Source organism: Poecilia formosa, unplaced genomic scaffold, assembly GCF_000485575.1.
Source record: "Poecilia formosa unplaced genomic scaffold, Poecilia_formosa-5.1.2 Scaffold228, whole genome shotgun sequence".
Taxonomy (NCBI): Eukaryota; Metazoa; Chordata; class Actinopteri; order Cyprinodontiformes; family Poeciliidae; genus Poecilia; species Poecilia formosa.
Genome location: NW_006800167.1, coordinates 315607 through 341583, shown reverse-complemented (window position 1 = coordinate 341583; position 25977 = coordinate 315607). Strand labels below are relative to the sequence as shown.

The 25977-nt window shown below is 37.6% G+C and overlaps 4 protein-coding genes across 4 annotated transcripts in view; all 4 read left to right on the top strand.

Annotated features, from left to right (window-relative positions):
- LOC103149469 (T-lymphoma invasion and metastasis-inducing protein 1-like) overlaps positions 1–12443 on the top strand; it is a 51983-nt gene extending 39540 nt beyond the window's left edge. Inside the window, exons 7-19 of the mRNA XM_016679952.1 lie at positions 3590–3688; positions 3840–4025; positions 6098–6166; positions 6446–6571; positions 6677–6785; positions 8536–8715; positions 8831–8949; positions 9048–9156; positions 9649–9707; positions 9804–9909; positions 9993–10080; positions 10201–10373; positions 11194–12443. Coding sequence (XP_016535438.1) covers positions 3590–3688; positions 3840–4025; positions 6098–6166; positions 6446–6571; positions 6677–6785; positions 8536–8715; positions 8831–8949; positions 9048–9156; positions 9649–9707; positions 9804–9909; positions 9993–10080; positions 10201–10373; positions 11194–11729 — 1959 coding nt within the window. The 3' untranslated portion in view covers positions 11730–12443. The remainder of the gene's footprint in view (positions 1–3589; positions 3689–3839; positions 4026–6097; positions 6167–6445; positions 6572–6676; positions 6786–8535; positions 8716–8830; positions 8950–9047; positions 9157–9648; positions 9708–9803; positions 9910–9992; positions 10081–10200; positions 10374–11193) is intronic.
- A 4867-nt stretch (positions 12444–17310) lies between these two features.
- Positions 17311–18680, top strand: LOC103149439 (claudin-17-like). The gene has a single exon (XM_007568611.2). The coding sequence runs from the start codon at positions 17674–17676 to the stop codon at positions 18361–18363; it is 690 nt and encodes a 229-aa protein (XP_007568673.1). The 5' UTR covers positions 17311–17673; the 3' UTR covers positions 18364–18680.
- Positions 18681–20629: 1949 nt separating this feature from the next.
- LOC103149440 (claudin-8-like) lies at positions 20630–22060 on the top strand. The gene has a single exon (XM_007568612.2). The coding sequence runs from the start codon at positions 20715–20717 to the stop codon at positions 21612–21614; it is 900 nt and encodes a 299-aa protein (XP_007568674.1). The 5' UTR covers positions 20630–20714; the 3' UTR covers positions 21615–22060.
- Positions 22061–24523: 2463 nt separating this feature from the next.
- cldn8.1 (claudin 8.1) lies at positions 24524–25666 on the top strand. The gene has a single exon (XM_007568614.2). The coding sequence runs from the start codon at positions 24751–24753 to the stop codon at positions 25522–25524; it is 774 nt and encodes a 257-aa protein (XP_007568676.1). The 5' UTR covers positions 24524–24750; the 3' UTR covers positions 25525–25666.
- Positions 25667–25977: the final 311 nt, after the last annotated feature.

The window sequence follows — 25977 nt, the reverse complement described above, 5'->3', positions numbered from 1 at the left end:
AAGCAATTGAAATAAATGTGCTTAGAGATTATGCTGTGGTTCATATTACAATATTACAACATACATTTAGAGATGAGTGTTATGAGTAGCAGTCCTGAGGCTCAACACCATGAATGTTTGCATTTTCTGTCTTTCCTGTAAGTAAGGAAAGTGTGTAAAAGCTCATTTCGGTCTACAGCAACAAACGGGGAAGGAGGGAACATTGTGCAGCTTTATGCTCCATACAGCTGGAGAAAATTCTGGTTGCTTTGAACTTTCTCTGGTGTCTCATTTTGATGAGCATTTTTGTGGTTTGGAAAGTGAGACTGTAAATCTCTCGCTGCATCTCGATATTAGTAACTGGTGCAGACTACTTGTAACATATAAAACCCCCTAAAAACTAAACAGTCCTAATGCATTTTAACGCGCTTCATCTACTAGAATGTCAAATGATCTGGCAAGTAATCTGCGCTGTGAATCATTGAGCTGCTTTCTTAAATATTCAAAGAGAGTTTGATCACAGATACTACTTGTTCTGAACATTTATGCAGATATAAAGTGCCATATTGAAAAAGGCCAGATTAATAAAGGATTTCTCCATTTCAGTCACTGCTTTCAGAGGCTCTCTATGCCATGGCATGGAGCCAAATTGGGCACACATTCATGCTTTGTTGACCTCTCTTAATAATCAGTCTGGCAAGATTTCCAACCCTGCTGAAGATCAACAGGAGTCTTGTACAGACATTGGTCCTGGCATATTCAATTTAATATCACATAATGGAACGAGGCGGGTGTTCTGACTAAAAGCTGTCACAATTAATAAATTGTCATCCCGTTTTGTTGTGTGTGCAGACTCAAGTCAGCTTTGCCAATATTTTATAGTGCTCTCTGTTTACATGCATTAAAACAGCAAATCATAATTAATCATGTTAATATATGTCAGTGTTTTTATGTTTCTTCTCACCATTTGAGAAGTGGTACAGTAGTGGGGAAAAAAAGTCTGGATTATTTCTCTAGTTTTCTCTCTACATTAGCGCTGCACAAATGTTCTTGCACATCCTTCTTCACCACTGATTTAACAGTCGAGTAGAAAATGAGTGCCACTGATTAGTTATCATATGGAATTTATTTCCATTTTTCTTTCTTTCTTATGGTCACAAACGCCTTAAAGAACAAAACTAAGCAGGGGATAATTAGTTGGATCTGAAGCACAGGCAGAAGGTGGCAGTCAGAGGCAATTATAACACTCCTCTTGTGTGTGATGATGAGCTCTGAACTAGAGATCCTAAAACACATCTACTTATTTCATCTTGGATTAATAGGCTCTTCTAAACTGCTGATGGCTTCTTTATTTTTGTTATTTAGACACAGTTGAACAATTCCATGTGCCTGTGATCAAAAATAATAATAATAATAATAATAAAAGATTTAAACAGCATCGTTAGGAAAACTAAAAGCACTACATGAAAAAAAAAAACACACACACACACACACACACACACCACCACAACCACCCAAAAAACAAGCTCTATTATTTTTTATCAAACGTACCACACCTGCTGCTGCCTCTGGTCTGCGATGATACAAGGCTCATCTCCCTGTAGTCCAGAAGCATAAAGACCTCTGATAAAATGTACAATTCTTGAGTCTAATCATTTATTTCATCTCGACACTTCTAATGTGTGTTAAAGGTGCTGACTGTCATGAGTTAAAATGCACCAGATTTAAGGATCTTAATAACTGCTGCATTATGTAAAAAGTAGTAAAAGTTATTAGCACTTCTTACTGCTTGCATCTCAATAAACCGACGACACTCAGAGTATTGCTGAATATCTAGTCAGTTTAATTTGTATGGCACATTTTAGGAACAAGGCAGTTCAAACAAAGTGCTTTACACCATAAAAACATAAAACAGACACCAATTGTGAAACAAGCAATTAACATTACATTTTGTCAAATGCCATGCCAAATGCTATCTATTTGTGAATGTGTTCATTTTGTTTAAAACCAAATTCTCATGGATTTTAAACACTTGGCAATACCTAAAAGGTCAGTTCTGTGTAATTTAACTTCATAAAGAGATGGATCAAAGTGGGCAGTAAAAATTGTTACACTGACAAACTATCAGGAACTAGAATACAGGAACACCTAGCTCCAGTTCTGGCTTCACTTCAACGGTTTGCTGTTTATTACAGAATTGATAAAAAAAAAATTTACTGTTTTTTTAAAGTCTTAATGATTTCCCCCATTGCTATACATCCACAAACACAGAAAGGGGGAAAAATGAAAATAAAATTGCACTTGAACGTTCCAAGGTCCAAACAAAAATGTCCCTGCTTTGTGAAATAATGTACCATTCCAAAGTCTGGAGACTTTTAATGAGCTTTTAAAGACACACTTCTACTTTTTTGGTATTTGAGCAAAGAAAGAACTGGGTATCTGAATGTGGCTCTAGTTTAAAGTGCTTTCAGTCTTCAGTTTTCAAATACTCAAACACATTCAGAAATTGTTTTGTTGTCCTTTTTGATAGATGCTTGCTCCACAAATTTAGCAAACGTCCTACTTATATGTTATAAAGTGCATTTGTGACAATACATTTACAGCCATTTTACCACTTCTGAGTTGGTGTGCAAGCCGTCTGAGAATTTTGGGGAATTTTCAAGCGGAACAAACGGTCCACATAAATGTCTCCTTGATTAGATAACAATGCTGACAATCAGTTTAATTTATCAAATCTGCGTGAGATTAGACGTGTCTGGCATTGATGATATTTGAATTTATTGCAGTCATTACATCCAACTGAATGATGAATTAAAAACAAACATGAATATCTTAATTGAATTGCATGTAATGAAACGGGCCTTTTGAAGAAACAAATATCACAGTTTTGTTTGGCGAGCGTTTTATGCCCAGGAGATGGTGTTGAGATTGTGAGATGTGCTGACTGGCAGCGACTTTGATCTTAATTAAGATTAGAAGCATCCATCATTTGCAGCTGTGTGAAGTCCATATCGTTATTATTTCCCAGAGGTATTTGTAGGTGAGACAGGATAAATTGCTTCCATCAAGCCTATAAAACTGGCCATATTACAAGCGGGTGAGATCTTTGCCCTCCTTCACCCGGTTTTTAATGTACTCCTGCTGGCTGTGCCTTTTGCATGGCCCCCCGACCACTCTGCTGGATTTTCTCAGCTGATCTCTTTTGTGTCATGATAATCCACAATATGATGAAATCAAGTTGTGATGGATAAGGAAGGAGCCTCTCTGTGCATTCTCTTTTGTGTTTGTATTGATGTTACAAGCCAGCATTTCTTGTTTTCATTTATTTTTTTGTTTGGCTGGCGAGGCTGTAGCCTTTTGCAAACAAAGTAACTATTTGTTCAGCCATGTAGGCTTTTGTTGAGAGGGGTCTATTTTTGTCCAAAATAATAGTCTAATGCACATCAGGGCCAGTCACCATGGCAACTCATACTCTTTGTGGACACACAGTGTGTGTATATTTTGATCCAGTGAAAGAGTTGAATCATTATACCACTAATCCATCAGCAGGAAGAAAGCACCCGGGAAAGTGAGCAAAAAAGAGGAGGTCGGAAAGTCATAGTTGTGATAGACTGAAATAGACCAAATTAGTGCAAAAGATTTTTTTAGAGCTGCCTCTCTGCCTCTTTCTAGGCTCACTCTCTGCACAGTCATGAGTCTGTGCACATCAGTAAGTAGAAGGTGATGCCTACACATTTTCTTCCAAGGTGCTGATTGGTTGCTTCATGTAGATTTCCTTTCATATCCTCACATTTGGATTACACTTTTGCCTGTTTTTGATCACTTACCTGTCTCTTTTGTCTTCCTTTTTTCCTTTAAAGAGCACAGAGCAGGTCGCCGCTTTCTGCCGCAGTCTCCATGACATGAATCCCTCAGAGTGTGTGTCCTCTTCGCCGAGCCCGGATTCACCCTTCCCGCCTACCGCGACTCCCCGACAGCTGTCTGATGCCGACAAGCTCCGCAAAGTGATCTGTGAACTCGTGGAGACCGAGCGCACCTATGTCAAAGTCAGTATCGATCATCAGACTCGTTCCAAGCAGATGGTGTTTGTGAGTGCATATGTTCTCCTGTGCAGCAGTCAGAGATTCTATCCGTCTTGAGATGTGCTCCGTCTTCATATTGTCTATTCTATATAACCGATCCATATTTATCTCTGCGTCCCCGGAGATGTGATGGGGGACACAGCTGTGTCCTTGTCTGGATATTTTCTAATCTTTTCCAGCTTGGAATAAAAATGGCTTGGTGGAATAACTGGGTTAGAGATGGTATGTAATGGGAAAATGTCAAGACTGTCTTAATGATTGCCAGTCCAGGGGGCACAAATGGGCTTACTATAGAAATCACATTACAAATGATTGATTGTATATTGCACAAGGTTCAAGTGGAATTGGTGATTTGTTTTAATTTACTTTAGTCTGGTGCACTTTATGTTTGTATGTTTAATTGCTGCTGAAAAACACCACAGGGACTTAAAAGCCAGAGGAATAAAAGTCTTTAGTGATAATTAATGATCTGAAATGAATGCTGCTGTCAAATTAATTTTTAAGTTTGCTGGTATACAAGTTTATTATGCACATGCATTTCAATGAGTTAGAATATTGTCCAAATGGTCATTTATTTAATTAATTCTGTTAAAAAAGGGGAAACTCGTAATGATTTGCACAGAGCGATATTTTTGTTAATTTTTATTATAAAGGTTCATGGCTAATGAAAACCCAATACTCTGTCTCATAACAATCTGATTTTTTTGAGGAACAAATTTAAAAATAAAAGGCTTAATACGGGAATGTCTCTCTTCATAAAGATTTCTTCTTGTATTGTACAGTATACGTGTTCAATACTTAGATGTTTGTTGTTTTTTTGGCATTGCTACTATATTAATGTGACAGTAATACCAAAGGTCAGTCTTTGGTATTACTAGTTTGGTCAGGATTCAGTGTGACTGGAGTGGGTGCCTTAAGAACCACCACATAGCTGCTTGTCCATTGAACAACAGTCCAGTTCTCCTTAGCACAGGTTGTACCGTAGCACAGGTCATGTCTCTGGTTGAGGAGTCGCTGAACAAAGTAAGTCACAGTTGTAGACTATGCCCTACATACTGTGGCTATATGGTGGCTCTTGAAGCACCAACTCCAGTCACACTGAATCCTGACCAAAATAGTGAATCGCAAATTCAAACCACACTTTTCCTTTCAGTCAATTTATATGTAAAACGCCAGCCACATTTTATGATGAGAATTTGTTGGTTACCCCTGCCTTGCTATACATCTATCAAGTCCACACTTTTTCCCATGATTGTACGAGTCATAACACGTCTGTATTACATATTTTTTCTTCAAATTGTCGTTATGGCATATTGTCATTTTCTGAGAAACTGAACTTTGAGTGAATTGCTGCCCATAGGTTGCCTACTACAGTTTAAAAACACAGTTGTCTTAAGAATAGTGAGTGGGCAAATACTTAAAAATGTGCAACCTTTTGCCCCCAGTTGATTGCAGTGTGTAGAAACAGCACTATTTTATGAAAAATCCAGTCACTATGATCTTATGTAATCATTCATACTGAGAAACTGAAGTTTGGGTTTTCATTGCCTGTAAGCCATAAACATCAAAATGTACTGAAATAAATATTTTAACCATATCAATCTGTGGGTAATAAATCTAGATATAATTAACTTTAAATTAATTTACTGAAATTAATCAGCATTTTGAATTATTTTGTTTTTATTGTTGAGCTCCACTCATACTCCTGTTTGTCTTTTGGCTTTAGACTGGAGATCATATCGTTTGCTGTTCAGATGTCTCTTTAGTGCTGGTTTCTGAAAAACTGCTTGTTTTAGGATGATTTAGAATCAGCCATTTTACACACTGTTATTTGTAAAAAAAACTTTCCACATATCACATTTATGAATCTGTTGGTGCCTGCAGTGGTTTATAATAGTGTTTTGCTCATTCGTATTAAAACAAGTCCTCAAGACTGGCAACATTTCTCTCTGACTTTTATCACCCAGAGTCTATTTCCTATAGCGTCCCACATAGTGACAGAACACAATTAAACACACTTAACTCTTGCCTTGCAGGATCTCAATTGTCTCATTGGGAGATATTTAACCCCACTGCAGAAAGAGAATTTCCTCACACAGGATGAGGTATGTGAAATGTTTCCCATGCATGAGCTTTTAAGAGGTAGCTTGGCTTTTAGATGCCAGTGCTGCTGAAATATTCTATTAATGGTTTGTTGCATAATCATGTGAAGTGTTGCCTTGTAGAAGAAGACGGATGGATGGTAATTAGAGAGAGAGAGAGATTTTTACATGCATTTGCAATTTTAAAATTCATGTTGTATGTTAGCTTGAGTTTTTGTAACTGTCACAAAGTACTAAAAATTTGACACTACTAGATATGGAAATTATAATTTTTTTCCCCAGCTGGATGTCCTATTTGGCAATTTGCCAGAAATGGTGGAATTCCAGGTTGAGTTCCTAAAAACGCTGGAAGACGGAACCAGATTGGTTCCAGATCTGGAGAAGTTGGAGAGTGTGGATCAGTTTAAGGTACAAATATTTCTCTTTTTTTAGACATAATCCTAGAATATAAACAGCATCAAGCATTCAGACAACCTATGAACTTTTTTTCTGACTCTGTGAACTCTCTCACAGAAAATACTCTTTTCTCTGGGAGGCTCTTTCTTGTACTATGCGGACCGTTTTAAGATCTACAGTGCTTTTTGTGCCAGTCATACTAAAGTCCCAAAGGTTCTTGTGAAGGGTGAGTCCTTTTTTTTTTTTTTTTTCATTGGGCTGACATTCCACCTTGGCTCAAAGGACAGTGTGTATTTAACCATCTGCTGTATACTGCAATTCTCCATAAATCTGCTCTTCATCATTGTCAGCCGCAGTTGTCCATCTGACCCCCATATACTTTCCAGCTAGAAGTTCTTGAGGTTAAAAGCCTGGCTAGATTATATGATATGTAATTAGAAGTGTTGAACAGACTCTTCTGAAGCTACTACACCCACTCCCTTTCTAACTTCACTGGATAGCTTTGTTTGCCACATTCATATTCAGTGAGTCAACTGCTTTTCTGCTGTGCAGGTTTTGATGGCGGTATTAAAATAAAGCACTTTAAATATGCTTATTGATTCTTCCTCCTCGCTTTTCACACAAAAATACAAAATGGGTTGTATTTGGTAAGCCTGTGGTTTTGTTTTGCTTTTCTGAGAGACAAGCAGAAATGTGTGCCCTCTGGATCAATAACAGGGCCTTTATTACTACCACTATTTCTTGGTTATCTCTCAAGTCCATGACTTGAGAGATAAGTCATGGACTTATCTCTCAAGTCATGAGAGATAACTCATGACTTGAGAGTTATCTCAAGTCATGAATTCATTACCATTCATTACCTCGTAATGAACGAGGTAGGTCCTAGACTCAATCTGCTAAACCCAGTCTACTGGGTTTAGCAGATTGAGACATTTTTGAACTTGTTAGGATAATTAACAGAGCTTAATGTACTGTTTGATGGCAATGTATGCGTGATTGAATTGACTTTATTTTATTTTTGCAAAGTGACTCAAGATGGCATTTGTTGTGATTTGGTGCTATATAAATAAACTAAATTGAATTGAAGTACTTTTGGGCATGGTGACTATGGGATTCTCATAATATGACAACTCTGAGTTAAACTGTCACAGTTCTATGGTATTTTCATACAGTTATAACATTTTACTTTGTTTTCACTTTGTGTACAGTCTTACAGGTCTAATGAAGAAGAAAAAAAAAGACAAAAAATGCGTATTTTGCATTCATACAAAGTTTTAATCAAAATTTTGCTTTTAATTGGTTACTACTAATAAAAAAAAAACTATTAAAGCCTACGACTTTCCAAGTGTAGTCATAAAGCAGAGTCAAATATCAAAATTCTTGTTGCCATGTGATGTCATTGTGGACAAACGATCCGGCTGCCAGCATATCTGTCTTTGACAATGAATTAGATTTTTTCAATGGAATTACATGTACTGTACCAGTTTGAACCTGTCATACAGAATGGAGTATCTGCTACTCCTCACCTTAGGTCTTGCTGGATGAATCTGTGATAATTGGGAACTTACTACTAACTTCAGCCTGTGTGTTATGCTGCTTTGATTCCACTCATTCCTGTGCGCACACCTGCATCAGGCTGCTTTTCTCCGGTTAGAGTAGGTGATGTTTAATGAGCCGTGTCCCCTACTGCAGCCCCGTTCGAGGCGTTCAGTGTAGCCATTTGGGTAATGAACGAGGTAGGTCCTAGACTGAAGCTTATATTTAAAAATGACCATGTCATTTTCTATTATATTCCAAATAATTACTGCCCGCTTCACCTAAGCAGGCAATTTATATTTTGATATCCCTTGAATACAAGTATTTCACCTGACCTACGCGAAACCACATGTAAAAAAAAAAATATTTATTTACACTGCTAAGGATTGCATGATCTCTTCCAACTTTTTGCAAACACAATGTTATTTTTGTCATTGCAGCCAAAACCGACCCTAATTTCAAGGCCTTTCTTGATGAGCGGAACCCCAAGCAGCAGCACTCTTCCACCCTAGAATCCTATTTGATTAAACCCATACAGAGGGTGCTAAAATACCCCCTTCTGCTAAGGGAGCTCTACTCACTGACAGACCCAGACAGTGAGGAACACTACCACTTGGATGGTAAGACAATGTCAGAGTTTACTGAGGATACAAAATTCTTTTCATCACAGAACTGAAATGAATCCCTGAACGGACACAACAGTTTAGCTGAAAACATGTTTTCTGCTTGACATAGTTGCTATAAAAGCCATGAACAAGGTTGCCAGCCACATCAATGAAATGCAGAAGATCCACGAGGAGTTTGGAGCAGTGTTTGACCAGCTGATCACTGAGCAAAGCAGTGAAAAGAAAGACGTAGGTTTGGACAAGTGCAGCCTTTTTGTTGTCAAAAAAAAGAAAGGAAAAAAAGTCCCTGTGGGATGACGATGTTGATATTTTCACACAACTGCCAGGTGGCTGATCTATCGATGGGCGATTTGCTGCTTCACAACACTGTGACATGGATCAACCCACCCATTTCTCTGGGAAAATGGAAGAAAGAACCACAGATGGCAACATTTGGTACGTCAGTGATGATATTCAGTTTAATCAATCTATTTTGTTTTCCTACACTGTTTCAGCAATAAATGCACTAGAATATGGTACTTTGTTAAAATAGGCTATAAAACCCAGAATTTAACATTTATCACTTGTACTTTGACATTTAGTATTCATTATGATAATAACCACAAGTAATCTTATGCTCAATTAAGGAAAGGTAACCCAGTGAGGATATTTGGGGTTTATTTAGTAACAAAATATATTTATATGCAAAAATATGTAGGATTGAAAATAATCAAACAAATCCAATTAATGAACAAACATAAAATGTGCTTTAAAAAATGTCACTTCTTTTAATATTTGTCAGATACAGTAGAGAAACAAACGTCTGCATTTCCATTTCCAATGGATTAAAAATGCAAAGCCCACACAAAAGGGTACAAGAGTCTGCTACACAATAATTAGTGATTATTTGGAGCTAACTGATGTCTGCCATCTTCTTCTGCCTTTCAGTTTTCAAAACTGCTGTGGTGTTTGTATGCAAAGAAGAGTCCAAGCAGAAGAAGAAAATTGTACGTTTTCACACAAAAAGGCACATGCATTCTGTAACTGTACAAGCAACATTTAGAAGCAGCTTTAATATAAATATTATATTTATCTGATTTAAGGGCGGCTCACATCGAGTTTCTGTATCTTCGGAAGAAAAAGATCCTTTCCGATTCCGTCACATGATTCCTACAGATGCCCTTCAAATCCGATCCATGTCAAACACAGGTAGATGCTCCATTAAATGCGGCTCTGTGTTTTAATTTTACCATGTTTCTTTGCGAATGATGCAGATTGTTTGTATCCCACAGACGGTGAGAGTTCTGCTATGTGTGAAATAGTTCACACAAAATCAGAGTCAGAAGGAAGACCAGAGAGGACGTTTCACCTGTGCTGCAGGTGAGGATTTTCGTCTGAAGGAGGCGGAGTTTAGCTTCAGATTTAAGCCTGTCTACTGCTCCTTGCTGCTCTCAACACAATGACAAACTGATAACCCAACCCTTCTTTTTCCTTTATCAGCTCTCCGGAGAGCCGAAAGGAATTTCTGAAGACAGTCCACTCCATCTTGAGAGAAAAGCACCGCCGACAACTCCTAAAGACAGAAAGTTTACCCCTCAACCAGCAGTATGTGCCATTTGGAGGAAAGCGACTCTGTGCCCTGAAGGGAGCCCGTCCAGCCATAAATAGAGCCGGTAAATGCCAGTCGGTGGCTGCATTCACCCTACAGCTTAAAGTGTCCCAATTCCTTCCAAACTGACACAGATAGGATCTTTGGCGGAATCCAGGTTGTTCATTTATATGTTCAACTGTGCGACCAAACAATTTGCAACCAGCTAATATATTACTTTGCAAAGTTAGCAATACTGCTTTAATCTTAATGTTTTGTCACATTTAAAAAGAAAAAGCTCCAGGGTATTTGTAATTTTTATAGACAAAATCCAGTGCAAGAAACTCCATCGGAGGGGTTAGAGAATGTCAGTGAACAAACGGCATCATGAAGACCAACAAACCCACCAGACAAGTCAGGGTTAAATTTAAGCAACTTTTAAAAGAGATAGGTTATAAAGTAATACCCCAACTCTAATGTTAATTCAGTATTTGAAAGCGAGAGCAACATGGATTGAACAGCTTTGTTCACTTCCTCCATTGCCAAAATATAACCCTACACACACACAGGCAGACCACAACTCAAATACATCTCAGAAAATCAACATTGTTTCCGATGCCTTCTGTTCGCTGATCGGCTTGATTGAAATTCTACCAGATAAATCAAACTCAATAGGAGAAATTCTAGGAGCACTGAATGAAGATGGGAATTGAGCAGAACTGCACAGCAACATAATGGCCAGGTGGATGTAGAACTAGTATACTTTACAAGACTTGTCTATAAAAATACAGAAGAATTTTATGTAAAGCAATGGCTCAATACAAATGCTCAGTGCCATTGACAAAAGTATGTATAATAATTCTTACTTCTACTGAAATTATTATTTTTTTAATTTATCCTAACAGCATCTGCCCCAACCAGGACTCTAGGCAGGAGAAAGCTGGTGCGCAATCGTTTCACCATAGACACCGACATTGTTTTTGATGGGGACTCAGAACAGCAGGACCTCACTTCACCACAGGAATCCGATTCAGCTCCGCTGCAGCAGAAGGATGAGCAGCAGTCTGAATTAGCGGGAGACACAGACCGCTGGGTGGAGGAGCAGTTTGACCTAGAAGAGTATGAAGACCAGGAAGAAATGAAGGAGACAGACATCCTAAGCGATGATGACGACGAGTTTTGCCAAACACCCAGAGCTCTATCTGAAGAGGCTGATCTGGAGAGCCCCCTGATGGCTTTATCCCTGGAGGGTGCAGAAACAGACGGGAGTAAGAGCCTGCCGTCTCCAACTGTGAGCGACACACCAGATGAAGAGAAGATATCCGACACAGAGAGGAAGGGCTCCATAACCGACAACTCCGAGGACAAGAATCAAGCAGTGAAGGCTGAGGTTTGGGTTCGAAGGGACCCGTCGGATTCATCTCCAGACTGCCCCACATAAGAGCTGAAGGGGACAGGAATCTCCCCATGTTTGCCGCACAACGATCACTCATCACAAACTGTGCATGAGCATTGATGTATATCACACAGCTAGTAAAGAAACAGTACACCCTCCTTTACCTTACTTTATGCTGAATGCTTTTTTGTACAGGTAAGATCATTTGTGGAGCAATAATTAACCCAGAATGAGGGGGCTGTATCCCAAATCAGATGCTGTTTCATAACAGTCAAGTGTTTGCTTAGAGAGGTGAAATAATGGTACAATCATGGGATCTAATCACTTGCTTTGATTGGCATGGTTTGCACATTTGGGTGGCATTCTGTAGTCCTGCCTGCTGTTGCCAAATTTGGGTATTGTGAGAACATTTATATTTGTTTCGTCTCTGTGACTCAAGATATTATCATAGCTAAGGGCTGTATATTATTTGTCCTTAAAGACATAGAATAATAAATTCCAGATGACAGTCTTGCATAGATTACTGTACATTTTCACATGAATATACACTGACGTGTCATGATTTTGATCTTTAGTTTTAGCTCTCTTGTTACATTTAATAACAGAATGATGTGAAAGCCGTAATGTCACTGAAGCAATGGGTTTTTAATTTTTTTTAACCTTATCCTGTTTTTACTTGAATTTGTATTTGCTGTGTCATTTTTTTACTACTGTGAAATCACGTTATATTTTACCAATGGTACTACCTAAAGTACTGCAGCTCAGACACACTGACACATCAAATGCACACAATATTGTAGATACTTTACACTTCAGCTTCTTCAGAAGGTTTTCTGTGTTCACTTATTTTTTTAGTAATGGATTTCAAAGCAATTGTTTTATTTATTTGTGTGTAAAATAATTTGCTAGTAACAGAAATCTTTTTTTTTTTCCCCACAAAGAAAGTCCAAAGTTGCTCATGCAATCAAGGTGAAAGACTGGCAAGATGTCTGACCAATGAAAGAAGTCATGATTTAAAAAAAGTTCATTATGCTTCTAGGACTGCATTTTTATTTTGTGTATATATAAAACGTATTGATATAATAAATACATTTGTTTCCTACTTCTAATTCAGAACTGTTGTGTTTTAATTTATTTGCTTTCATTTTTAAACAGCTTAAGTTTTCTCTGGAGTGCACCACCAAATATGCCCCAAATTTCTTCATTTTGGGTGACCGGCACCCAAATGGAGGTAGATCACATCTACCTCCATAAAGATCTGAAAATCAGAGTCCTCAGTCCTGTCCCGTCTACCCACCAGCTCATGTCTGAAGTTGAGCTAACAGTCACTCCGCTGTTGCCAATTTACCAACTTCTCAGATAAATAATTAAAAAAAAGAAAAGAAATTGGTATCTGCCTCAGTGGAAAATCAGCATGTCAGACTTTTGAAGATCAGCAATCAGCAGGGGGCATGCCCAAGGTACAATTCCTGCAAGAACCACCACTGTTTTCTGAAATGAATCCTTAACTGCATGCAACAAAGCATTTGTACACAACTGCACAACAGAAGAGGAAAAACTGTAATGCCAAAGTCATATCAGTACTACATAAAATTAAACATCTTTAATCAATCCCTACATTTTGATAACGATCATTTTACGAGAAAACCAGCATCAAGAAAAGGCTGTGCATTATCAGCAGAAGTAGACCTAAGAGTGAAAAGGATATGAAGGTGAGTTGCAAAAGGATTCTTGGTTTCTTAATCCAGTTTAATGAAAAAATTATACTCCCCCATAAAATATGAAATAATTGTGCAACATAACACATTTGCTTTGAAATCATTCTGAGTATCAATGTTAAAAGTATTAATGATTTTTTTATTTGCTATTATTACCATATTGTGTTGATATTCTAGCACTGTAAGTACAGTTAGACCATTTTACAGTGTTAAAATTTTTATGAAAATTAATACGAAAATAATTCATCTAGCTGGCAATAAATTTTATCAGAAAAAAAATTATCAATTCTTTTACAATGTTACTCCAACATTATAAATCTATTAAAGTAGATACTAAACTAGACCATAATACAGTACAGTACTTACTATAAACCAACTGTGATAAGCAAAAAAGAGGAGTCGTTCTAATACAAGTATGCTTTAAAGACAAACGACTGAAAAGAGGAGTGAAGTGGATGATTTTTCCTCCCAGTGTAAGCTCATGCGGACAACAATAAACCAGGAACTAACACTATTGGGTGTTTCTCTTTTGTTACACATGACTACAAAGTCAGAACTAGGAACTAGAATCTGGGAATGAGGTCAAACAGCCTTGTTCAAAGTGAAACTGTATGCATTGAATTTGAAAAAAAAAACAACAAAAAAAACATGTTTCTTAGCATTTTAAGTATAGAAGGAACATGTTTGTAGGTTGTATAGCATGTGTGTGAGAGATACAAACCATAAAACTCAGTTTTCTACAGGAGTTAGTAGCTATCATTACTTTTGGGATTTTAGAACGGGGCTGGATTTTGTCATTTCAATCTGATTATCAAAAAAATCAAAAATATGTTTTATATCATTTTCTAAAAAAAAAAAAACTTTTGCATATACATACCAAATAAATGTACTTAGTCTATTTGTGTGGCAAAACAGATGCAGATCAAAAACATTGTGTAAGATTTGTTACTGGGTGGTCAATGAGCAACAGTGGTAATATAGAAGTTTAATAGTACTTCAGTACTAAAATATTAGCAAATTTTTGTTCAAAATAACTTTATGCCATTTCTTATTTTCTTGTTCCATTTTTATTATAATATGTTAATGTTTTTCTTTTTGTTTTTAGTCCTTTATACGGTAATGTAATAGCAAACAAACACTATTATTTTGTTATTTTAAGGAAAGGTTCAATAAGAAAATGTCAGGGAGAAATTTATGACAGATTTTTGAAGACAGCTTTACGAGAAACTTCAAACCTTCACAATTAAATTCTTATCTTAAGACAGGTTTACAAAACATTTTCTTTTCTTTTTTTTGTCATTATAAAATACACAACCAACTAAAAGGTTCAAGTCCCGTAAACTATTAATTCAAAATGTGTTTGTGCATATTTGTACTTGAAAAACTTGGCTTTTCATCAACGTAAACACTGACTGATCTGCAGTCATATTTGCATACAGCAGAGGGCGCATTGAGCCTGCTGTAATTTTGTTGTTTTCATCCTCTGAACCTCGAACAAAGGGTAACAACATACTGCTCACTCATTCATATTAATTTATTTTTGGTTAAAATCAGTTATTTTCTTCCTATCAAATCAGGATTGAAATTAGAATTCACATATTAAACTTTTAGCAGAGTTATGGAAACAGAGTTTCCATAACACAGCCTGCCTTTTCATATCCAACTTTGTCTCCTTGGGTTTTTCATCATGATGCTATCTGTTTACATTCAAAGCAGCTGACGACAGTATTGCCCTAAGAACCTGTTCAGCAGGTTTTCCAGTTTCTGTTCCTGTCTTATAACCTCTCATGCCACATTTTTTTCCCCCCTCTGGTACTCTTTCGTGTCTCTTACTTTTCTCAGAAACACAATGATCGACTGGGTGTCACCTTTTATAGACCATAAAAGGTTTGGAGGAAGGAGTGGTTCATCTTCACCACCCTGAAATAAACTGTTTTAAAACAGTGTCTCTTAAAGTTAAAGCAAACTAAAACTCTTGTTTAAATATGTTGTTTGTGCAATGAAATACAAATACAGAAGTCTGAATAGTCACAACACCTTAGAGTATCAGTCACAACACCTTAGAGTATTGTGCTAAATATATAATATGGGTATTGTAGATACAATTAGTGGTAGTCCAAGTTTTCCAGTTTGAGAAAAATCTTGAACAATTACTCCCCCGAGATTAGCAGAAGGAAAGTATATTCACACTTTAAGTTAAAGTCATTCAGAAAGTTGCCTCCGTGTGAGTTAACACTGAAAACTGACCTGCTGATCCAGTTGGACCTACAGATGCACTCATCAGTATGAATGCTCTATTCATTTTTGACTTTTAGTAATTTGGTTATTTTTATTTTTTTAAGATGGCCTGATAAAATCATACAACTCTGCTTTGTTCTGCGGTTTAAAAGCCTCACGATGGAACTGATCATGGACAGTAATAAATCTGCATAGAAGCAGGATGTGGATCCTCAAACAGAAACACTGTAAGCAGGACTATAATTCTTGCTGCAACTAAAGTTTCTGGCTGGTTATCTTTCACCCTTGCAGTCAAATATCCTGCCAAAAAATATCCTAAAAGCTTGCAGATTTTTTTTTTTTTCAAATTGCTTGAGAACATTTGTCCAAGTATTAGGTCTATGTTCAAACAGACAAATACGATGCAAGTCAGATTATTTGGTCCATATGCGACCGACAGACAACTTTTTCATGGCAGTCTGAACGACTTAATTCCGATCTTTTCACCTCCAATTTATATCTGATCTGCGCCACTTCCATAGGTTATAGAAAATTGGATAAGTATCTGATTGTCTTAAAAGCGTTTGCAGTCAGAACGTTCATATCGCATTTTATCTGACTTTTCTATCATTGATGTAAAACACGCATTGTAATTCTGCACCAGCAGAAGCCAGACACTAAATATGGATGTAAACAATGGATGAAAGTTATAATTATGAACATATGAAAGAAGGATGTCACTGAAGTGAATCACATCATAATCCCACAACTTCTGGCTCTGTGTACACAAACAAACAGACCTTCCTACAGACAGTTCAGTTAATGCTCAACAAAAAGTTGTTGTGGTTTATTGTGCTTTATTTTTATTAGCTTCCTTTGTGTTGTTACACTCTTACAATCTTGTGACAATACTGTCAGTTCCCTTTGCTGAATAACTTTAAAAACGATCCATAAATGGCTCCATCTATTATTACTCCAATAAACAGTGGACTGCTGTGTGACATCAACGTTCTTCTTCTGTGTATGCAGAAGAAGAAAGGTCGTAAATCATTCACAAACACAAGTCTGATTGTGATTAGCATTGATTCTAAGGTGAATATATGTATGTGTGTAGTAGCAGCTTTGTTTTTTGTTTTTTTTAATATACTTCTATATCTTGTAAAAAAAAAGTCACAATTTTTATGTTTACAATGCATTTCTTACACTGCCTGAACTGTTTTTGGAGTTGGCTCTTTTTGCCCTGTCTGTTTTACAAGGCTCTAAATCTGATAGTGTCACAGTGCATGTGGTGTCACCCTGTTGGTCATCGTCATTGTCACTATAACTATAGTGACAATGAAATTAGTTCATTCATCCTTTCATTTAGCAGTATGAATGGCCACACACACACACACACACACACACACACACGCACACACACGCACACACACGCACACACCCACACACAAACACAAAAGATATTTCAGCAGACCAGTCAGAATTGAGCATCAAATCTACCTTTGTGAATTTAGTCTTAGTAAGTGTATTTTTAAATCTAGGCCTTTATGTTTAATTTTAACACTGCATAGATTGAGGAAATAAAAATAATTTTCAGTTTTAGTAATTTGAGTTACAGCAGTTTATTTAAAACAGGATTTCTTTGCGAAGCACCTGATTTCTAACATTCAATGTTTTTTGAACGGTAAACTAGCTGGGGAAGGAACAGCTAGTGTAGTGACTAAATCTAAAGTTGTAGATTTAGTCACTACTGAACACCTGGGCAACCATGTTGACCTGGCAGGTGATCCATTGTCTTGTATCACATGTACATTGTTCGTGTTATGCATGACAAGGAGTCTTGACTTTTTGTTTTTTTTAAGAGACAGACAAACGTAGTCAAGTTTCCCTTTACTGAAACCACTTGTTATTTTAAAGTTGAGATCATTCCAACCAGCTGGGTGACATCGCATGCATTGTGACACTATCAGATTTAGAGCCTTGTAAAGCAGACAGGCTAGGTAGTACCTGCATTAGACAAGAAAGACAAGACGAGGACGTACATCTTATGCTAAACCATGAAACAGAAGCTGGAAATTTTAGCCCTGGTCCTGGGCTTCTTTGGCCTATTTGGGACAATAGCTGTTACAGCTCTGCCTACCTGGAAGGTCTCTGCCTTCATTGGGGCTAATCTTATAGTCATGGAGGAACTGTGGGAAGGCCTGTGGATGGCCTGCTACAGACAGATTAACGTCAAGATGCAGTGCAAGGTCTACGACTCACTATTGATTCTCCCAGCCGAGCTGCAGGCGGCCAGAGGATTCATGTGTGTCTCCATCGCCCTGGTTGTCAGTGCCTTGATTGTCACAGCTTTTGGAATCCAGAGGAGCAACTGTTGTGGTGACAACATGAAGAGCAAAAACATCGTTCTGGCTGTCGGGGGATGTTTGTATCTGATTTCCTTTCTGACCACACTCATTCCTGTCAGCTGGGTGAGTGACTCGATTATCAGGCAGTTCTACAATCCAACTGTGCTGGACGCTCAGAAACGAGAGATTGGACAAGCCATCTTCATTGGCTGGGGAACTTCTGGTGTGTTACTGGTCACTGGAATCATCCTGCTCGTCAGACACAGCAAACGAAGATCCAAAGAAGAAGACGTCTACCATGATGCATACAATATGGAGGAAAAGAGTGCCATCAAAGAGGACAGTGTATATCTCCCCCAGACAGGATCCGGCTTGCATAAATTTCAAGAATATGTGTAAATAATTGATAATCTTTGCTTTCTGCTGAATGTATTTATTTGCATTTAAAATTTACAACATGTAACCTAAAAAAAGCTTCACAAGCCGATTTGCACGTGCCTGTCAAAATTAAGGGCTTTAGTGACTCATAGGTGTGGCTACTTTACTACAAACAGTACTGGTATCAAATGTTCTTTACCATTCAACCAATTTTGTACATAAAAAGTATTCATTTATAAAGAGTATTTTTTTTTTACTTTTATTTTTAACAAATGCCCTGCATGTCCTTGATGTTTTTGTGCTCCAATAAAATAATTTTGGTTAACTGCTCTTGATGAATTTGCTTTTCCATCTCAGCATGGGTCATTGTACATTAAAACAATGTTTGTGAGTCAGTCAGCAGTCATTTAACCAACTTAGTTGACTGCACTGGATTAGAGCTGTCAGTCTGAAGCATTATATTAATAATGTTTTTAAAATTTGCTATTAATCAAAGCAAACAATTTTCCCCAAAGACAGGTCATTTGTATTTTAAAAATAAATTATTTTAAATAATTTAACCATTAAATAGTAAGTAAATGCATAAACTTACTATTTATGCATTTACAAATAAAAAGCCAGAGTATTCAGAGGGAAAATGTCTGAATTCAGAAATAAAACAAAATAGGCCTCAGTTTAATCCTAATTACACCAAAGGATATATTCTATTATCTGATATAGCTTACTAAAATTTGAATTTAACTGTGTACTAAATGGTATTTATAAGTGTTTCTTTTCTAAAAATGTGTAAGTTATATATTAATGTTATGTAAACAAATACATGTGATTAAAAGAGGATGAAGTAAAGGTGATTGCATTTGAATAACATTGAAGCAGTCAAACATGTGTCTAATTGTTTCCATACATATGTAGGTAAAAACGCAGCAGACCGAACATGTCTAACCTCAGAGAGCAGTCACCATTTATTATTTACAATATTCTTTTTTTTTATTCTTTCTTTATATATTCTTTTTTTTTAAATGAGGCATTAGATGCAACTTTCCTGGCATATCAGTAGCTGCTCATCAGGTAGATTATTTTATGGATAAATTATAAATGTTAAAAGATATTTCTCATGCCATCACAAATAAAAGAGAATCTTTTGAGACAAAATTTAAAGATTATTAGCTGAAACTGAAATTGAGGGTATTCCTTAATTACTCATTTGTTAGGAGAAACTGCATTTTAAGATACCTACAGTTACAGCAGTACAAGTCAAATACTTTAGGTATTAAGAAATCCCTAAAAAAAACTAATCTATTTATCCAGATTGGATTATTGACGTACAATGTAACTGGTAGACATGGAGTTGTATCACTGATTCACACTTCAAAGCTGAGTGTATAATGAACACACTTATTGTTTGTTCATATTTCTCAGGGTCCTCTCTTGGGCTCCAAACTTACTAACCACCACTGCTTCATACAAAGTTGATTAGCCACAACCCGATTAGAGTTTTATAAAATTATGTGACAAGTTGAGTTCAGTTCTTGACAGTGGTTGCACCCATCAGGGCTCCAGTTCCAAAGCCAACATGGCATTGTTTAAACAGCTTCTTTAATGTCAAATAAGCTGAGGTTAAAAAGTTCTGAGAAGTCAAAGTGGTCTAATAAAAAAGAACCATTTCAAGGTCGGTAACAATAAAATTAATCTTTTTCCACCAGAAAATTATGAATTTGAAGCTATCACAATAAATATATCAGTAGCACGTCAATGTGTTAGCAAAGAGTTGAGAAATTCTGGCAAGTGAAACCAATCCTCCTCATGTTTCTGCATCCGACACCTTCTTACCAGCTCACTTTACATAGAAAATGTAGACGCTTTGGGATCTGTGACCAGTTTTAGTCATCCCTATAAAAAACATCCCTATAAGACAGTGCATTTATACAAATAAGTTTGTTTTGTTTGCTTTGAAAATTGATACGTATCCAAAACTAAATATAATCATGATTCATGTATATTTGAACTCTTTCCCAATCCTGTGTAAATTACATATTTTTATGTTCTTTCTCCAGCTAATATTTCAAACAGAAATTGATTATATTCAACTTATCAAATGATTGCACTTTTTATATAACAAAAAAACAAAGAAAAAAACACTAAACAGTTGACTGAAAGTCAGAGCAGTTTCATTTGCAATTGAACAAGGAGTACTCCTTTGTTGTCACCAGCCTAATGGGTGCAGGGCAGATGAACCGGTCAGGCTGCATTGCATCATTTGCATGTTTTTGTGGGTGTATATGTTGTGTTCATCATTCTTTCCTTCAGACTTGCCTCCGGAGCTGTAAGAGTAAAGCCAGAGACAGCATCTTTGGCTTTTGGTGCTTTCTGCGATGGCCTCTTACACAGCCTACAGTGGCTATACCAAGCCACCAATGTCCTATGCTGGGTCTTACTATGACCCAAATTTGCAGAAGCTACCCCAGGCCTACACAGATTACCAAAATAACCCAGATTACCAGGACTCCGTTTACGAGGAAAAGAAAAAAGCTGAGAAGAGGAAACGCCGTAACGAAGTCTGCTGTGAGATTGTGGCTCTCGTCATTGGTTTTCTTGGACTGATAGGAGTAGCAGCGGTGACTGGCTTGCCCATGTGGAAAGTAACAGCCTTCATTGAGGAAAACATCATTGTGATGGAAACTCGCTGGGAAGGTTTGTGGATGAACTGCTACAGACAAGCCAACATAAGGATGCAGTGCAAGGTGTACGATTCCCTGCTGTACCTACCACCAGATCTCCAAGCAGCCAGAGGCCTCATGTGCTGCGCTGTGGCTCTCACATGCTTCGCCCTGGTTGTTTCAGCGGTGGGAATGAAATGTACCAAGATGGTGGACCACCGTGCTCGAACAAAACACATTGTCCTTGTGACTGGAGGCTGTCTCTTCCTCATGGCCTGTGTCACTACCCTGATCCCAGTGTCCTGGACTGGCCACGTCATCATTCAGGACTTCTACAACCCACTGCTGATTGATGCCCAACGAAGAGAGCTTGGGGAGGCTCTGTACATCGGCTGGATGACGTCTGGGTTACTTTTCGCAGCTGGAGTGATCCTGCTGTGCCGCCATGCTCCACGCACCAATATAGAAGAGGAGAGGGTCATATACAACCCTGGAAGTATCTATCAACCTGCATACGCATACCAGCCGTACTCATACCAACCAGAATACAACTACCAACCTGCATACTCTGCACCCCCACCAAGATCTGTGGGATATGCTCTGAGTCAGTACTAGGTGATTTTCGGACTTGATTTTTAAACCAGAAAAACATGATTCAAATGAAAAGGATGATGGAGTGACAAAGACAGGGGATAACTAGACAAGGCCCATTTATTACTTTAAAAAGTCTATTGCTAAGACTGAAATGTTTTATGAATGTGATTGAGTTTGATCATGAAGACCTTTGCCGAAATGATTCTTTGTTTTACTGCACCTATTGTGTGGGTGTTTTACATCCTTCATAATGATAAAGCAGGGATGTGATAACAATGTCTATAGAATCTGCACCCATGCTCATTTGAGTTAAAATTATGCACTAGCTTTTTTTTCATACCTGTAGGTAACTTCTGTTTACTTGTGAGATTGTGTATATATATATATATATATATACTCTTTTTCAAAACCGATACTGAAAAATTATATCAGCTGTTATACAAAATAAAAAAATGGTAATAAAAGTTGTTTGTTTTCATCAGTTTTATTTATTTAATCCTACAATCATTTCTCCAAAAGCTTTTGTTTGTCTGGGAATCTAGATATTCCTGCCGAAACTCCGGTTGTTTCACTTACGGGTGTGTCATCTTAATCATTGCCAGGAGAAATGTACCCAAACCAGCCCAACAAGCACATCTAAAAACAGCACAGGCACTGAAAGATTACGTCTCAACAACTTAAAAGGTGCAACTTCCAGATTTTAGCTACAGACTTACATGACAGACAAGAAGAAATTGTCAATACAATTCAGAAAGAACACATTGTGTCAACTTAAAAATACATGATTAAGCAATTATGCAAACATATTAAAATCTATTTAATTATGTCTACAAAAGCCTTTAAGTGTGAAATCTGAGATTTTTGTTGTCATATTACACAATATCATCATGATGTATAGACTTTTACGAAAACAGGTTAATGTATGAATGTAATAAATAAAAATAATAATCTCCCAAATAATTAAAAATAATAATAGGTGTAAAATACAATTTTACACTTATTAAAATAGGTGTATATAACATTTAGCAAATATAACATTTAGCAAAAAATAGCTAAATGTTATATAAAATACAATATTAATTGAAAAACACTTAAAAGTCTAGTAAGACATAGCTTAACATAACAAAAATGTTATAGGCTACACAATCATGGGGGACTGTTGTCTTGACAGATATTCAGACAGTCACCAACATCCCACGGTTTTTAATTTTTTTATATATACATTTTTAAGATTATTTAAAGAACTAGTGGATTTTATTAGATAGCAAGAGTTTGGGGCAGATTTATAGGTTGTCAAAGTGAGGGAGATTGACCCTTACTCCCATGGGAAACTAAAACAAAGAATGATTGAAATTGGACTTTTTGAATACAATGTTTCATGTGATTCTCAGAAATGCCATTATGATTAACAAGGAATGACAGGGCTTGTAGAAGCAGCCCAGATGTATTGATGATTTTAAAGATAAATAATTCTGTGATCACTATAAATGCAATGATAATCATAAGTAAGTATGCAATCTGTTTGAGGTCAAGGGAAGTGAGGAACTGAGAGGAGACATGTGTTGGCCAATGTGGAACAAAGAGCGCAGAGACAGAGGCAAGAGAGAAACCGAGAATAAGTGCTGATCGGTAGACGCAGGCTAAAAGAAAGAACTGAAACAGATGAGCGAGGGGAAAGACAAAGTGCTGAGAAAGTGGCTGGTGAACCACCCTGGATTAAAGCGTCTTGGCAGGAATGAGAGTTCAATCTAAAGCAGGCGTAGTGGCTAATATGGGCAGGTTGAAGATGAAGTTTGCATCTCTCCTTTTTCTGAGATCGGCGAGAGGATGTGCGGCAGCAGCAAGAAGAACCCCATAAAGTCTACCACAGAGGAACATCGGGATTTCCTTACAAGCCTTCATCATGCTCACATTAAGACGGACTAATGGCCCTGCAACACAGCACAAAGTGAATCTATGACCTGCAGTCAGCCAAATGCTGTTTTGCATATGAAGAATCAACCTCAATTTTGATAGACTCTGACTTGGGCCTCTATTGTTGGCTAAGGCAATAGAGGCCCAAGGCAAATAACGAAGGCAAAAGCAAATACTCTTTTCTTCAGCAAGGACTTCTATCATTATCTAGTAAATAGGGGTCACAGACAATCATCTCTGAGGACTGCTGCTTGCTCTCTGTTGCCTGGTCCTCCTGCCTGAGCTCATTTCTCCAATAGACCGGCAATGGGGTTTGAAGTCCATGATGCATTTCTAGTTTGCTGCTGGGCTTCTCAGCCCGACTAATTCATGGGGAGGAAAGCAGAGTGGGACACTCAGAATTAGGTCATTAGAAACCAGGAGAGTCTTCCTTGACAGGTCAGTTTAAGTAGAGTTTTTCTCAGTCCTGAACAGTTTAATATTCAGCATACTCAGGAAACTCATATTACCCATCAGATGGAGAGCTGGTAGTGTGTTGCTCCTTCGTAGTAGGAGGAGTAGAGGGGAGGGGGCATTCATGTGCAGCAATAAGGTTTGGTCAAGATGCAGTGTGGGTAGGATCGGTGCTTTTAAAGCCACCACATATAAGCTAACTCAAAAGAGTTCAAAACTGCTCTGTTTCTCCAGAAATAAGGTCAGAAGCATTTTACCTGGCTAAATGAGAGAAAAAGAAAACAAGGGCCAAAGCATTTTACCTGGACCACTTGTCAGCAGTTCAAACTAAAGTTATTTTTTTGTTTTGATGATAGTTTTTTTTTATTATTCATTTTGGAAGTCAAATTTACTGATAAAACCTGCTGAAAACAGCAGATAAAATGCTATTATAAAAAATTATTGACTTGCATAAAAGTCTTAGTTTTTTTCCCTCAATACTTTCTTGTAAAAGAGATATTCTAGAATGTAAATGGACACTTCTAAATAATCAAAGTAGCAGCGTACTTGTGTTGGTGTACAGAGGTTCAAAACACACAAAGGACTCTGTCTCCTAGCTACAGGTACAAATTCCCACCCCTTCCCATTATAACACCCAGTGGGAAGAGGTTGTACAAGGGAACAACCACCTGCTCCTCCTCCATCTGACTGAACTGCCTCTCAACAGAAAAAAAATACTGCTCTGAGCTGTATCCAAATAGTGTCCAACTGCCATTGTGCCTCTAAACTTGGATCAGTGACTAGAGACAGGATGGCCAACTCAACATTGGAAATAGTGGGACTTTTATTGTCCCTGATTGGTCTGATTGGAGCAGCTGCAAGCACCGGAATGCCAATGTGGCGGGTCACAGCCTTCATTGGGGAGAATATCATCGTGTTTGAGACTCGCTACGAGGGTTTGTGGATGAACTGCTATCGCCAAGCTAACATACGGATGCAGTGTAAAGTCTACGACTCTCTGCTGGCTCTTCCCCAAGACCTGCAGGCTGCAAGAGGGTTAATGTGTTGCTCTCTGGCTCTGGGTGCCATTGGTCTGCTGATCAGTTTGGTCGGGATGCAGTGCACAGCGTGCATCAGGAACAACGATCGAGCCAAGAGATTGGTCCTCATCATTGCAGGAACCATGATTTTAATGGCTTGCATTTGTGACCTTATTCCTGTGTCCTGGACAGGCCACGTCATCATTCAGGACTTCTACAACCCGTTGCTGATTGATGCCCAGCGCAGGGAGCTCGGAGAAGCTCTCTATATTGGTTGGGTGGCAGGTGCTTTCTTGTTTGCTGGAGGGTGCATTTTCATCTGCTGCAATATACAGTCTGAAGACGAAAAACCAGAGAAGTACACGTACTTAAAAACCTCAGGGTACAGGCCCTACACCCCACAGCCACCACTCCAGCCTCTGCCTCAGCAGCTGGTGTTTATCCCTCGATCCGAACCTCACTCAATGCTGTCAAGACATCCGTCAACCGTCTACAGTTCCGAATCTAGATACCCCTCTGTCCACAGTGGAGTTGCTTATCTGTGAACCCTTAAAATATCTATATTTTTTTTCCTGGCATGGTGGTACAAGGTAAAAACACTTAATTTAAATTCTTAATTAGAGGTGAAATCTCAATACATTTTATGTACTCATTTAACTGTATTTTTTTTGTAAAAAACAAACAAAAAAACTGTTTAGAATAGGTTAGAAGCTTGCAAGAGATAACCACTCATGTTTATGTATAATTAATTGTTTGTCCAAGTGAAATGTTATACTTGTATTGTCAAAATGGAACAAAATATTGAAAATCTGTATGTTGTGTATATCTATTATGCAATCTTCAACCATTTGGTAATGTAACAGAAGTGTATGTGTGTTCATTGGTGAAATGTATTTTATTGCTGGCATATGATCCATGCAGTTTAAGTGACAAAAACACATTTTAAATTGTGTTTTACGAGCCAAAACTTCACCAGAATTACAAACCTCAATAAGGCC

Bases quoted from the DNA above. Each gene is read 5' to 3' on its own strand.
- LOC103149439 (XM_007568611.2), top strand. From the start codon at position 17,674: ATGAAACAGAAGCTGGAAATTTTAGCCCTGGTCCTGGGCTTCTTTGGC.
- LOC103149440 (XM_007568612.2), top strand. From the start codon at position 20,715: ATGGCCTCTTACACAGCCTACAGTGGCTATACCAAGCCACCAATGTCC.
- cldn8.1 (XM_007568614.2), top strand. From the start codon at position 24,751: ATGGCCAACTCAACATTGGAAATAGTGGGACTTTTATTGTCCCTGATT.